Genomic DNA, 13,046 nt, shown 5'->3' on the forward strand with positions numbered 1-13,046 from the left:
TTCCCATCCCCATTCCCATCCCCATCCCCATCCCCATTCCCATCCCCATTCCCATCCCCATCCCCATCCCCATTCCCATCCCCATCCCCATTCCCATTCCCGTTTTCCCCCGTTTTTATTCCCAGGTCTGTCTGGGAGCAGATGCACACCTCCCTGGACATTCCCCATTATTCCCATCATGATTCCCATCATTATTCCTGTTTTTATTCCCAGCTCTGTGCGGGAGCAGACGCACACGGCCCTGGACATTCCCCATTATTCCCATTCCCATGATTCCCATCATTATTCCCATTATCATCCCCAGCTCTGTCCGGGAGCAGACGCGCACAGCCCTGGACATTCCCCATTATTCCCATCATTATTCCCATCATTATTCCCGTTTTTCATTCCCAGCTCTGTGCGGGAGCAGACGCGCACGGCCCTGGACATTCCCCATTATTCCCATTCCCATTATTCCCATCATTATTCCCATTCCCATTCCCATTATTTATTCCCGATTTCCCCAGCTCTGTCCGGGAGCAGACACGCACAGCCCTGGACATTCCCCAATATTCCCATTCCCATTATTCCCATTCCCATTCCCATTATTTATTCCCGATTTCCCCAGCTCTGTCCGGGAGCAGACACGCACAGCCCTGGACATTCCCCAATATTCCCATTCCCATTATTCCCATTCCCATTCCCATTATTTATTCCCGATTTCCCCAGCTTCTGTCCGGGAGCAGACACGCACAGCCCTGGACATTCCCCAATATTCCCATTCCCATTATTCCCATTCCCATTCCCATTATTTATTCCCGATTTCCCCAGCTTCTGTCCGGGAGCAGACACGCACAGCCCTGGACATTCCCCAATATTCCCATTCCCATTATTCCCATTCCCATTCCCATTATTTATTCCCGATTTCCCCAGCTCTGTCCGGGAGCAGACGCACACAGCCCTGGACATTCCCATCGTTATTCCCAGTTTTTATTCCCATTATCATCCCCAGCTCTGTGCGGGTGCAGACACACACAGCCCTGGACATTCCCATCGTTATTCCCATTATTTATTCCCGATTTCCCCAGCTCTGTCCGGGAGCAGACGCACACGGCCCTGGACATTCCCCATTATTCCCATTCCCATTATTCCCATTATTTATTCCCATTATCATCCCCAGCTCTGTCCGGGAGCAGACGCACACGGCCCTGGACATTCCCCATTATTCCCATTCCCATTATTCCCATTATTTATTCCCGTTTTCCATCCCCAGCTCTGTGCGGGAGCAGACGCGCACAGCCCTGGACATTCCCCATTATTCCCATTCCCATTATTCCCATTATCTATTCCCGTTTTCCATCCCCAGCTCTGTGCGGGAGCAGACGCACACGGCCCTGGACATTCCCCATTATTCCCATTCCCATTATTCCCATTATTTATTCCCGTTTTCCATCCCCAGCTCTGTCCGGGAGCAGACACGCACGGCCCTGGACATTCCCCATTATTCCCATTCCCATTATTCCCATCATTATTCCCGTTTTCCATCCCCAGCTCTGTGCGGGAGCAGACCCGCACGGCCCTGGACATTCCCCATTATTCCCATCGTTATTCCCATTATCTATTCCCGATTTCCCCAGCTCTGTCCGGGAGCAGACGCGCACGGCCCTGGACATTCCCCATTATTCCCATTCCCATTATTCCCATTATTCCCATTATTTATTCCCGATTTCCCCAGCTCTGTGCGGGAGCAGACGCACACGGCCCTGGACATGCGCGTGGGCGTGCACAGCGGCGCCGTGCTGGGCGGCGTGCTGGGACAGAAGCGATGGCAGTTCGACGTCTGGTCCACCGACGTCACCGTGGCCAACAAGATGGAGGCCGGCGGCATCCCCGGGTGAGCCACACGTGGTGGCCCAGGTGGCCACGGTGGCCCAGTGACCGCGGTGACCCAGGTGGCCCTGGTGGCCCAGGTTGTGGCCACAGTGACCCCCGTGACCCCGGTGTCCCAGGTGGCCGTGGTGGCCATCGTGGCCATGGTGGCCCAGGAGGCCATGGTGGCCCAGGTCGCCCAGGTGATCCTGGTGGCCCAGGAGGCCCAGGTGGCCACGGTGGCCCAGTGACCCCAGTGACCCAGGTGGCCGTAGTGGCCCAGGTATCCATGGTGGCCCAGGTAGTGGCCCCAGTGTCCCAGGTGACTGTGGTGGCTGTGGTGATCATGGTGGTCCAGGTGGCCCAGGTGGTGGCCACAGTGGCCCAGGTGGTGGCCCCAGTGACCGTGGTGGCCCAGGTGGTGGCCCCGTGATCGTGGTGGCCCAGATGGCCCAAGTGGTGTCCATGGTGGCCCCAGTGGTGATCCTGATGGCCCCGGTGACTGTGGTTGCCCAGCTGGTGGCCCAGGTGGCCCAGGTGATGACCCTGGTGGCCATGGTGGCCCAGGTGGCCCAGGTGGTGACAGTGGTGGCCCGGGTGGTGATGGCAGTGGCCTGGGTGGTTGCCGCAGTGGCCCAGGTGGTGGCCCCGGTGATCATGGCGGCCCAGGTGGCCCGGGTGGTGACAGTGGTGGCCCGCGGCAGGCGGGTGCACATCTCGCAGAGCACCGTGGACTGCCTGAAGGGCGAGTTCGAGGTGGAGCCGGGCGAGGGCGGCTCGCGCTGTGACTACCTGAGGGACAAGGGCATCGTCACCTACCTGGTGGTGGTCCCCAAGCAGCCACTGCGGCACGGAGTCAACGGCGTGGTGAGTGACAGAGAGGGGACACGGGGACATGGGGACATGGGGACAGAGGGGGGACATGGGGACACGGGGACATGGGGGGACACGGGGGGACATGGGGGGACATGGGGGGACACAGGGACATGGGGACATGGGGACATGGGGGGACATGGGGGGACACGGGGACATGGGGACACGGGGACATGGGGACATGGGGGGACATGGGGACATGGGGACATGGGGACATGGGGACATGGGGGGACATGGGGACAGAGGGGGGACACGGGGACATGGGGGGACACGGGGACATGGGGGGACACGGGGACATGGGGACAGCGATGGGGACATGGGGACACGGAGACATGGGGACAGAGGGGGGGACATGGGGACAGAGGGGACATTGCGATGGGGGCACGGGGACATGGGGACATGGGGACAGCGATGGGGACATGGGGACACGGCGACGTGGGGACGGGGGGGGACATGGGGACAGAGGGGACATTGCAATGGGGGCACGGGGACATGGGGACACCACTGGGGATATGGGGACAGCAATGGGGACACGGGGGACATCACTGGGGACACGGGGACAGCAGAGACAGCGATGGGGACATGGGGACAGTGGGGACACGGGGATATGGGGGGACATGGGGACATCACTGGGGACATGGGGACACCAGGGATAGTAGGGACACAGGGACAACGGGGACATGGGGACACTGCTGGGGACACTGGGGTGTGGGGACATCCATGGTGACCGTGTCCCACACTGTCACTGTGTCCCATGACGTGGTAAGTGACACCAGTGGTGGTGGCACAGGGGACACCAGGGTGACCGTGTCCCACCACAGACACTGTCACCGTGTCCCCATGGCGTGACAAGTGACACTGGTGGCAGTGGTGGCACTGGGGACACCCATGGTGGCCATGTCCCACCTGACACTGTCACTGTGTCCCATGGCAGGGTGGGTGACACTGTTGGTGGTGGCCCTGGGGACACCCAGGGTGACCACACCTCACCACAGAGCCCGTCACCAACCGCGTCCCACACCGCGCTGAGAGTCACCAATGCCACCATTGTCACCAGTGCCATCCCAGTGCCACCACTGTCACCAATGCCACCAGTGCCACCACTGCCACCACTGCCATCACTGCCACCACTGCCATCCCAGTGCCACCACTGCCACCGCTGCCACCAATGTCACCACTGCCATCCCAGTGCCACCACTGTCACCAATGCCACCAGTGCCACCAGTGTCACCACTGCCACCACTGCCACCAATGTCACCAGTGCCACCAGTGCCACCACTGCCACCACTGCCACCACTGCCACCAGTGCCATCCCAGTGCCATCCCAGTGCCACCAGTGCCACCAGTGCCACCACTGCCACCAGTGCCACCACTGCCACCAGTGCTACCAATGTCACCAGTGCCACCACTGCCACCACTGCCACCACTGCCATCCCAGTGTCACCACTGCCACCACTGCCACCAGTGCCATCCCAGTGCCATCCCAGTGCCACCAGTGCCACCACTGCCACCACTGCCACCAGTGCCATCCCAGTGCTATCCCAGTGCCACCAGTGCCACCAGTGCCACCACTGCCACCAATGCCACCGGTGCTACCAGTGCCTCCACTGCCACCACTGCCACCGCCGTGCCCTGTCCCCTGCAGAAGCTGTCCCTGACCTCCTGCACCTTACACTGAGTGCCACCAGTGCCACCAGTGCCCGTGTCCCCTGCAGCTGTCCCTGACCTCCCCCACACTGCACTCAGTGTCACCGGTGCCACCACCGTGCCCTGTCCCCTGCAGAAGCTGTCCCTGACCTCGTCCCACGGCGTGTCCCCCCCTCCTGCCGAGCGCAACGGGAGCCTCAGCCCGGAGCACGCGGAGCACGCGGAGCCCTCGCTGGACCTCGATGACGACGACGGAGAGGTACCACAACCCCCACAGTGTCCCCAATCTGTCCCCACGCTGTCCCCACGCTGTCCCCACGCTGTCCCCACGCTGTCCCCGCTCCCTCCAGGCCCCCAACCCGTCCTTCCCCAACCCTCGGCGGCGGCTGCGGCTGCGGGACCTGGCGGAGCGCGTCGCGGGCGCGGCGCAGAACGAGCAGGAGCTGCACCGGCTGCTCAACGAGGCGCTGCTGGAGCGCGAATCCATCCAGGCGTGAGCGTCACACCCGGGGATCCCCCCCGGGGCCAATTCCCGGCGGGAATTCCCGGCTGATCCCGGCCCTCCACCCCGGCCAGGCTGAAGGGGAAGAGCACGTTCCGGCTGTCGCTGCGCTTCACCGACCCCGACATGGAGACGCGCTACTCGGTGGAGAAGGAGAAGCAGAGCGGCGCCGCCTTCAGCTGCTCCTGCGTGGTGCTGCTCTTCACCGCCATGGTGGAGGCCGTCATCGACCCCTGGTGACACACGCGGGGACACGCGGGGACAGGGGTGGGGGCACTGGGGGCGGTGGCACTGGGGTGGTGGCTCTGGGCTGGGGTTGGTGGCACTGGGTTTGGTGAAACTGGTTTGGTGGCACTAGTTTAGCCAAACTGGGTTGGTGACACTGGGTTCGAGACACTGGGTTTGGTGACACTTGGTTTGGTGGCACTGGGTTGGTGGCAAAGAGCTGGTGGCACTGGGTTGGTGGCATTGCATTAGTGGCAATGAGTTGGTGGCACTGGGTTGGTGACACTGGGTTTGGTGACACTGGGTTTGGTCACCCTGGGATCGAGACACTGGGTTTGGTGGCACTGGGTTGGTGCCACTGGGTTTGGTGGCACTGGGCTGGTGACGCTGGGTTGCTGACACTTGGTTTGGTGACACTGGGTTTGGTGGCATTGCATTAGTGGCAATGAGTTGGTGGCACTGGGTTGGTGACACTGGGTTTGGTGACACAGAGATGGTGACACTGGGTTTGGTGGCATTGCATTAGTGGCAATGAGTTGGTGGCACTGGGTTGGTGGCACTGGGTTGGTGCCACTGGGTTTGGTGGCACTGGGCTGGTGACGCTGGGTTGCTGACACTTGGTTTGGTGACACTGGGTTTGGTGGCATTGCATTAGTGGCAATGAGTTGGTGGCACTGGGTTGGTGACACTGGGTTTGGTGACACAGAGATGGTGACACTGGGTTCGGTGACCCTGGGTTCGAGACACTGGGTTTGGTGGCACTGGGCTGGTGATGCTGGGTTGGTGGCACTGGGTTTGGTGGCACTGGGCTGGTGACACTGGGTTGCTGACACTGTGTTGGTGACACTGGGTTGGTGACACTTGGTTTGGTGACACTGGGTTGGTGGCAATGAGTTGGTGGCACTGGGTTGGTGGCACGGATTTAGCCAGACTGGGTTTGGTGGCATTAGATTGGTGGCATTATATTGGTGGCACTGGGTTGGTGACACTGGGTTGGTGACACTGGTTAAGCCACACTGGGTTTGGTGGCATTGGATTGATGGCACAGGATGGTGACACTGGGTTGGTGACACTGGGTTGGTGACACTGGGTTTGGTGGCACTGGGTTGGTGACACTGGGTTGGTGACACAGAGATGGTGACACTGGGTTGGTGGCACTGGGTTCGAGACACTGGGTTTGGTGACACTGGGGTTGGTGACACTGGGGTTGGTGACACTGGGTTGGTGACACTGGGTTGGTGGCACTGGGTTGGTGGCACTGGGTTGGTGACACTGGGTTGGTGGCACTGGTTTAGCCACACTGAGTTTGGTGATCAGCTATTGATGGGGTATTGATCAGCTATTGATCACCTATTGATGGGGTATTGATCAGGTATTGATGGGGTATTGATCAGAGGGTATTGATGGGGTATTGATCAGCTATTGATGGGGCATTGATCAGCTATTGATGGGGCATTGATCAGCTATTGATGGGGCATTGATCAGCTATTGATCAGCTATTGATGGGGTATTGATGAGGTATTGATGGGGCATTGATCAGCTATTGATGAGGTATTGATCAGGTATTGATGGGGTATTGATCAGAGGGTATTGATGGGGTATTGATCAGCTATTGATCAGCTATTGATGGGGCATTGATCAGCTATTGATCAGGGCGTATTGATGGGGTATTGATCAGCTATTGATCAGGGGGTATTGATGGGGTATTGATCAGCTATTGATGGGGTATTGATGAGGTATTGATGGGGTATTGATGAGGTATTGATGGGGTATTGATCAGCTATTGATGAGGTATTGATGGGGTATTGATAAGAGGGTATTGATGGGGTATTGATCAGCTATTGATGGAGTATTGATGAGGTATTGATGGAGTATTGATGAGGTATTGATGGGGTATTGATGGGTATTGATCCGGGGCTGTGCTGTGCTGTCCCCAGGCTCGTGACCAACTACGCCTCCTTTGCCGTGGGGGAGCTGCTGCTGCTGCTGCTGACGCTCTGCTCCCTGGCCGCCATCTTCCCCAGGGTGACACCTCGGGACACCTGGGACACCTGGGACACCTGGGCACACCTGGGACACCTGGGCACACCTGGGGACACCTGGGCACACCTGGGGACACATGGGGACACATGGGGACACCTGGGACACCTGGGACACCTGGGCACACCTGGGACAGCTGGGGACACCTGGGGACACATGGGGACACCTGGGACACCTGGGCACACCTGGGCACACCTGGGCACACCTGGGCACACCTGGGGACACCTGGGGACACATGGGGACACCTGGGACACCTGGGACACCTGGGCACACCTGGGACAGCTGGGGACACCTGGGGACACATGGGGACACACCTTGGGACACCTGGGCACACCTGGGCACACCTGGGGACACATGGGGACACACCTTGGGACACCTGGGACACCTGGGACACCTGGGCACACCTGGGGACACATGGGGACACCTGGGGACACCTGGGCACACCTGGGGACACATGGGGACACCTGGGGACACATGGGGACAATCTTGGTCACACCTTGGGGACATCCTGGCCACACCTTGGGGACACCTTTGGGGCAATCCTGGTCACACCTTGGGGACACCTGGTCACACCTTGGGGACACCTGGGGACACCTTGGGGACATCCTGGCCACGCTTTGGGGACACCTTGGGGACATCCTGGCCACGCTTTGGGGACACCTTGGGGACAATTCCTGTCACACCGTGGGGACACCTTGGGGACAATTCCTGTCACACCATGGGGACACCTTGGGGACAATCCCAACCACACGTTTGGGACATTCCTGGCCACACCTGGGGGACACCTGGGGACAATCCTGGCCACACTTTGGGGACACCCTGGGGACAATCCCTGTCACACCTTGGGAACACCTTGGGGACATCCCGACCACGCCTTGGGGACAATCGCTGTCACACCTTGGGGACAATCGCTGTCATATGCTGGGGACATTTCGGTCACACCTTGGGACACCTGGGGACAATCTTGGTCACACCTTGGGGACATCCCGGCCACACCTTGGGGACGCCTTGGGGACAATCCTGGTCACACCTTGGGGACACCTTGGGGACACCTGGGGACAATCCCTGTCACACCTTGGGGACACCTGGGGACACCTGGGGACAATCTTGATCACACCTTGGGGACATCTCGGCCACACCTTGGGGACACCTGGGGACACCTGAGGACAATTCCCGGTCACACCTTGGGGACATCTTGGGGACAATCCCTGTCACACCTTGGGGACACCTTGGGGACAATCCTGGTCACACCTTGGGGACACCTGGGGACACCTTGGGGACAATCCCTGTCATACCTTGGGGACACCTGGGGACACCTGGGGACAATCTTGATCACACCTTGGGGACATCTCGGCCACACCTTGGGGACACCTGGGGACACCTGAAGACAATTCCCGGTCACACCTTGGGGACATCTTGGGGACAATTCCTGTCACACCTTGGGGACATCATGGCCGCCGTGTCCCCCGTTGTCACCTCAGGCCTTCCCCAAGAAGCTGGTGGCCTTCTCCACCTGGATCGACCGCACCCGCTGGGCTCGCAACACCTGGGCCATGGCGGCCATCGCCATCGTCACCGCCGCCGACATCGTGGACATGGTGAGCGCGGCCGGTGGCCACAGCGTCCCTGCTGCTAGCCCGGCCAAAGTGTCCCCAGCTCGGCTGGCGTGGGGACCCTGGGGTGGTGGCCAAGGGGCCACCTCGGGGTGGGGGCTGTGAGGAGGAGTCCAGATATGGCGGCTCCATCAGGCTGGTGGCCATGGTGGCCACTGTGTCCCCAGATTGGCTACCATGGGGACCACAGGATGGTGGCCAATGGTAAAATAGGGCCACCATGTGGTGGCTGTGAGGAGGAGTCCAGATATGGCGGCTCCATCAGGCTGGTGGCCATGGTGGCCACTGTGTCCCCAGATTGGCTACCATGGGGACCATGGTGTGGTGGCCAATGGGACATCGGGGCCACCACAGCTGTGTCACCACAGGGTCATGGCTGTGAGGAGCAGCCCAGATATGGCAGTGAAGTCACCCTGGTAGCCACGGTGGCCACCATGTCCCCACTGTGACTCCAGCCTCTTGTCCCCAGCTTGGCTACCTTGGGGACCATGCTTTGGTGGCCAATGGGGGCAGTGGCTGTTAGGAGCAGCCCAGATATGGCAGCTCCATCACCCTGGTAGCCACGGTGGCCACCATGTCCCTGTGCTGACCCCACCCTTGTGTCCCCAGCTTGGCTACCATGGGGATTAAGGCATGGTGGCCAATGGGGGGTGGTGGCTGCAAGGAGCAGCCCAAATATTGTAGTGAAGTCACCCTGGTAGCCACAGTGGCCACCACATCCCCACGCTGACCCCACCCTTGTGTCCCCAGCTTGGCTACCTTGGGGACTACATCATGGTGGCCAACGGGGCCACCTGGCGGCAGTGACTGTGAGGAGCAGCCCAGTTATGGCAGCTCCATCACCCTGGTAGCCACGGTGGCCACCACATCCCCGTGCTGACCCCAACCCTGGTGTCCCCAGCTCGGCTGCCGCCGCCACCGCTGGCCGGTGGCCAACGTGACCGCGGGGCCACCTCGGGCCGGTGGCTGCGCCGAGCAGCCCAAGTACTGCGGCTACATGGCCCTGCTGGCCCTGGTGGCCACCGTGATGCTGGTCCAGGTGAGCCACATGGTGAAGCTGAGCCTCATGGTGCTCATCACCGCCTCCACCGCGGCCCTCAACTTCTCCGCCTGGGAGCCCATCCTGGACCAGTACGACCGGCGGCGTGGCCAGCACGGCTCGTAAGGACATGGGGACACTGAGACGGGGACATTGGGGACATTGGGGACAATGGGGACATTGGGGACAATGGGGACAATGGGGACATTGGGGACAGTGGGGACAGTGGGGACAATGGGGAGAGGGGACATTGGGGACAGTGGGGACATTGGGGACATTGGGGACACTGGGGACATTGGGGACATTGGGGACATTGGGGACATTGGGGACATGGGGACACTGAGAGGGGACATTGGGGACAATGGGGACAATGGGGACATGGGGACATTGGGGACAATGGGGACATTGGGGACATTGGGGACACCGGGGACATTGGGGAGAGGGGACATGGGGACACTGGGGACATTGGGGACACGGGGACATTGTGGGAGGGGACAGGGCCAATGGGGATAATCCCTGGGGATTTGCCGTCGCTGCCAGGTCCGTGCTGGTGCCCTCCAAGTATTCCATGACCGCCATGATCTTCGTGGTGATGCTCAGCTTCTACTACTTCTCCCGGCACGTGAGTGCCTGGGAACGGCTCCTTCCTCTTCCTCTTCCTCTTCCTCTTCCTCTTCCTCTTCCTCTTCCTCTTCCTCTTCCTCTTCCTCTTCCTCTTCCTCTTCCTCTTCCTCTTCCTCTTCCTCTTCCTCTTCCTTCCTTCCTTCCTTCCTTCCTTCCTTCCTTCCTTCCTTCCTTCCTTCCTTCCTTCCTTCCTTCCTTCCTTCCTTCCTTCCTTCCTTCCTTCCTTCCTTCCTTCCTTCCTTCCTTCCTTCCTTCCTTCCTTCCTTCCTTCCTTCCTTCCTTCCTTCCTTCCTTCCTTCCTTCCTTCCTTCCTTCCTTCCTTCCTTCCTCCCTCCCTCCCTCCCTCCCTCCTTTTCCTTCTCCTCTCTTCCTTCTCCTTCCTCCTCTTCCTCTTTCTCTTCCTTTTCCTCCCCCTTCTTTTCCTTTTCCTTTTCCTTTTCCTTTTCCTTTTCCTTTTCCTTTTCCTTTTCCTTTTCCTTTTCCTTTTCCTTTTCCTTTCCCTTTTCCTTTCCCTTTTCCTTTTCCTTTTCCTTTTTCCATCCCATCCCATCCCATCCCAGACCCTTCTCCCAATCATTTCCCCCTAACGCTCCCATCCCGAGAACTGGGAATTCCCACATTCCCACACCCCATTCCCACATTTCCAGAATTCCCAGAATTCCCCCATTCCCAGGTGGAGAAGCTGGCCCAGACCCTTTCCCCCCAGAATTCCCGTTCATTCCCAGAATTCCTGTGTTGGTTCCCAAGTGGGGAAGCTGGCCCAGACCAGACCTTTTCCCATATTCCCAAACCCCTTTCCCACATTCCCAACCCCCATTCCCAGAATTCCCAGGTGGAGAAGCTGGCCCAGACCTTTTTCCCCATCCCCAGAATTCCCAGAATTCCCCCGTGCATTCCCAGCTGGAGAAGCTGACTCAGACCCTTTTCCCCCATTCCCAGAATTCCCAGAATTCCTGTTCATTCCCAGAATTCCCCCATTCCCAGGTGGAGAAGCTGGCCCGGACCCTTTTCCCCATTCCTAGAATTCCTAGAATTCCGATTCATTCCTGGAATTCCCTTGTGCATTCCCAGGTGGAGAAGCTGGCCCAGACCCCTTACCCCCCAGAATTCCCAGAATTCCCAGAATTCCCAGAATTCTCATAATCCCCTCATTGGTTCCCAGGTGGAGAAGCTGGCCCAGACGCTTTGCCCCCAGAATTCCCAGAATTCCCGTTACCTCATTCCCAGGTGGAGAAGCTGGCCTGGACCCTTTTCCCACATTCCCAAACCTCTTCCCCACATTCCCAGAGTTCCCAGAATTCCCGTTCATTCCCAGAATTCCCCTGTTCATTCCCAGGTGGAGAAGCTGGCTCAGACCCTTTCCCCCATCCCCAGAATTCCCAGAATTCCATTTCATTCCCAGAATTCCCCCATTCCCATGTGGAGAAGATGGCCTGGACCCTTTTCCCACATTCCCAAACCTCTTTCCCACATTCCCAGAGTTCCCAGAATTCCCGTTACCTCATTCCCAGGTGGAGAAGCTGGCCCAGACCCTGTTCCCCCATCCCCAGAATTCCCAGAATTCCCTTTCATTCCCAGAATTCCCTGTGCATTCCCAGGTGGAGAAGCTGGCCCAGACCTTTTTCCCCATCCCCAGAATTCCCAGAATTCCCAGAATTCCCGTTCATTCCCAGGTGGAGAAGCTGGCCCAGACCCTTTCCCCCATCCCCAGAATTCCCAGAATTCCCGTTCATCCCCAGAATTCCCATTCATTCCCAGAATTCCCATGCATTCCCAGATGGAGAAGCTGCCTCAGACCCTGTTCCCCCATTCCCGGAATTCCCATTCATTCCCGGAATTCCCGTGCACTCCCAGGTGGAGAAGCTGGTGCGGACCCTTTCCCCCATTCCCAGAATTCCCAGAATTCCCAGAATTCCCATTCATTCCCAGAATACCCCAGTGCATTCCCAGGTGGAGAAGCTGCCTCAGACCCTGTTCCCCCATCCCCAGAATTCCCAGAATTCCTGTTACCTCATTCCCAGGTGGAGAAGGTGGCCAGGATCCTGTTCCCCCATCCTCAGAATTCCCAGAATTCCCAGAATTCCCGTTCATTCCCGGAATTCCCGTGCACTCCCAGGTGGAGAAGTTGGCCCAGACCTTTTCCCCCATTCCCAGAATTCCCAGAATTCCCAGAATTCCCGTTACCTCATTCCCAGGTGGAGAAGCTGGCCCAGACCCTTTCCCCCATCCCCAGAATTCCCGTTCATTCCCGTTCATCCCCGGAATTCCCGTTCGTGCATTCCCAGGTGGAGAAGCTGGCGCGGACGCTGTTCCTGTGGAAGATGGACGTGCACGAGCAGAAGGAGCGCGTCTCCGAGATGCGCCGCTGGAACGAGGCCCTGGTGGCCAACATGCTGCCCGAGCACGTGGCCCGCCACTTCCTGGGCTCCAAAAAGAGGGATGAGGTCCGTATTCCCGATTTTCAGGGCCGTATTCCCACATTTCCTGGCTGTGTTCCTGATTTCCTGGCCTGCATTCCCGATTTTCAGGGCCATATTCCCACATTTCCTGGCTGTGTTCCTGATTTCCCGGCCTGTATTCCCGATTTTCAGGGCCATATTCCCACATTTCCTGGCCGTGTTCCTGATTTCCCGGC

At 59.1% G+C, this 13,046-nt stretch overlaps 2 protein-coding genes across 7 annotated transcripts in view; both read left to right on the plus strand.

Annotated features, from left to right (window-relative positions):
• ADCY3 (adenylate cyclase 3) overlaps positions 1-13,046 on the plus strand; it is a 41,747-nt gene that overhangs the window by 19,300 nt on the left and 9,401 nt on the right. Inside the window, exons 7-16 of one of the 2 annotated variants that reach the window (XM_088162643.1) lie at positions 1,715-1,873; positions 2,553-2,715; positions 4,505-4,627; positions 4,719-4,861; positions 4,945-5,106; positions 7,033-7,120; positions 8,617-8,733; positions 9,650-9,909; positions 10,328-10,409; positions 12,697-12,855. In XM_088162643.1, coding sequence (XP_088018769.1) covers positions 1,715-1,873; positions 2,553-2,715; positions 4,505-4,627; positions 4,719-4,861; positions 4,945-5,106; positions 7,033-7,120; positions 8,617-8,733; positions 9,650-9,909; positions 10,328-10,409; positions 12,697-12,855 — 1,456 coding nt within the window. Of the gene's footprint in view, positions 1-1,714; positions 1,874-2,552; positions 2,716-4,504; positions 4,628-4,718; positions 4,862-4,944; positions 5,107-7,032; positions 7,121-8,616; positions 8,734-9,649; positions 9,910-10,327; positions 10,410-11,084; positions 11,568-12,696; positions 12,856-13,046 lie in introns of those variants that run through there. The other variant, XM_088162644.1, reaches the window with a different exon arrangement.
• LOC148224557 (uncharacterized) lies at positions 7,169-8,684 on the plus strand. Of its 5 annotated transcripts, none has more exons than XM_088162651.1 (3): positions 7,169-7,469; positions 7,600-7,829; positions 7,864-8,684. In XM_088162651.1, the coding sequence occupies exons 1-3, from the start codon at positions 7,292-7,294 to the stop codon at positions 8,518-8,520; spliced, it is 1,065 nt and encodes a 354-aa protein (XP_088018777.1). In that variant the 5' UTR covers positions 7,169-7,291; the 3' UTR covers positions 8,521-8,684. The 5 variants fall into 5 exon arrangements, with proteins under 5 accessions (XP_088018777.1, XP_088018775.1, XP_088018776.1 ...); XM_088162650.1 differs by having other exon boundaries at positions 7,173-7,511; positions 7,590-7,708; positions 7,763-8,684; XM_088162648.1 differs by having other exon boundaries at positions 7,174-7,511; positions 7,590-7,729; positions 7,763-8,684.

This window comes from Sturnus vulgaris, chromosome 3 (assembly GCF_052056855.1).
Source record: "Sturnus vulgaris isolate bStuVul1 chromosome 3, bStuVul1.hap1, whole genome shotgun sequence".
In the NCBI taxonomy this organism is placed as follows: domain Eukaryota; kingdom Metazoa; phylum Chordata; class Aves; order Passeriformes; family Sturnidae; genus Sturnus; species Sturnus vulgaris.